Here is a 1,792-nt window from a genome sequence, read left to right as displayed (position 1 = left end):
CCACGTCTTCGAGGACTCGTACCGCGAGCTGCACCGCAAGTCCCCCGAGGAGATGAAGAACCGCCTGTGAGAGACACCCCCAAAAAACACCCACCCCCCCGAATTCGCTGAGACACCCACAAAGTCCTCAGAACCCTGAAACCACCACGAAACACCTTCCAACCTCCCCAATACGCCCTTGAACCCCCTTGAAACACCCTAAAACACCCCAAAACACCCTCAAAACGCCCTCGAACCCTCTCAAAACACCCTAAAACACCCCAAAACACCCTCAAAACGCCCTCGAACCCCCTCAAAACACCCTAAAACACCCCAAAACACCCCAAAACACCCTCAAAACGCCCTTGAACCCCCTCAAAACACCCTAAAACACCCTACAACCTCCCCAAAACCCCCTCACACCCCATCAAAACACCCTAAAACCCACTCAAACCCCCTTGAAACACCCTAGAACACCCCAGAGCACCCTCAGAACATCCTTGAACCCCCTCAAAACACCCTAGAACACCCTACAACCTCCCCTAAACCTCCTCAGCCCCCCTCAGAACACCCTAAAACACCCCAAAACGCCCTCAAAACACCCTACAACCTTCTTAAAACACCCTTCATCCCTGCTGTAACACCCTAAACCTGCTCAGAACCCCCTTCAACCCCCTCAAAACACCCCAGAACACCCTCCAACCTTCTCAAAACACCCTTCATCCCTGCTGTAACACCCTAAACCTGCTCAAAAGCCCCTTGAACCCCCTCAAAACACTGCAAAACCCCCTCGAAACACCCCTCAGCCACCTCAAAACACTCCTCCAGTCCCCTAAAACACCCAAAACCCCCTCAAAACACCCTAAAACACCCTCAAAACCCCACAAGACACCCCCGGTCCTCCCGAAACACCCTCAAACCCCCTCAAAACACCTCACAGTCCTCCCCAAACACCCTTGAACCCCCTCAAAACACCCCTCAGCCCCCTCAAAGCACTCCTCCAACCCCCTAAAACACCCTCAACCCCCCACAAGACACCCCCAGTCCTCCTGAAACACCCTCAAACCCCCTCAAAACACCACACAGTCCTCCCCAAACGCCCTTGAACCCCCTCAAAAATGCCCCCCAGTCCCACCTAAACACCCTCAAACCCTCTCAAAACCCCCTAAACCACCTCAACACCCTCCAGTGCCCCCAAAACACCCTTGAAGCCCCTCTAAACACCCCTCAGTCCTCCCTGAACACCCTAAACCACCCCAAAACACCCTCCAGTCCTCCCTAAACACGTTAAACCACGCTCAAAACATTCTCCAGCCCCCTTGAAACACCCCAAAACACCCTCAAACCCTCTCAAAGCCCCCCCAGTCCCACCTAAACACCCTCAAACCCTGTCAAAACACCCCTCAGTCCCCCCTAAACCCCCCCCCAGCCCCCCCAAAGCACCCTAAACCTCCTCAAAACACCCTCCAGTACCCCCAAAACACCCTCAAACCCCCTCTAAACACCCCCAGTCCTCCCCAAACACCCTAAACCACCCCAAAACCCCCTCCAGTCCTCCTCAAACGCCCTTGAACCCCCTCAAAAATGCCCCCCAGTCCCACCTAAACATCCTAAACCACCCCAAAACACCCTCCAGTGCCCCCAAAACACCCTTGAAGCCCCTCTAAACACTCCCCAGTCCTCCCTAAACACCCCAAACCACCCCCAAACCACCCCTTTTTCCTGTTTCCCGCCCCCCAGGTACATCGTGTTTGAGGGCGAAGAGGGCCAGGACGCGGGGGGGCTGCTGCGGGAGTGGTACATGATCATCTCG

At 55.2% G+C, this 1,792-nt stretch overlaps 1 protein-coding gene across 1 annotated transcript in view; it reads left to right on the top strand.

The window, feature by feature from the left end:
• LOC104541497 (E3 ubiquitin-protein ligase HUWE1-like) overlaps positions 1-1,792 on the top strand; it is a gene marked incomplete at its 5' end in the record, with an annotated part of 3,589 nt that overhangs the window by 313 nt on the left and 1,484 nt on the right. Inside the window, 2 exon segments of the mRNA XM_010185574.1 lie at positions 14-66; positions 1,720-1,776. Of these exon segments, the coding sequence (XP_010183876.1) occupies positions 14-66; positions 1,720-1,776 (110 nt within the window).

The sequence above is a fragment of the Mesitornis unicolor genome, unplaced genomic scaffold (assembly GCF_000695765.1).
Source record: "Mesitornis unicolor isolate BGI_N332 unplaced genomic scaffold, ASM69576v1 scaffold21215, whole genome shotgun sequence".
NCBI lineage: Eukaryota > Metazoa > Chordata > Aves > Mesitornithiformes > Mesitornithidae > Mesitornis > Mesitornis unicolor.
The sequence above is the reverse complement of the archived record's forward strand: the minus strand, read 5'-3'. Positions and strand labels throughout refer to the sequence as shown.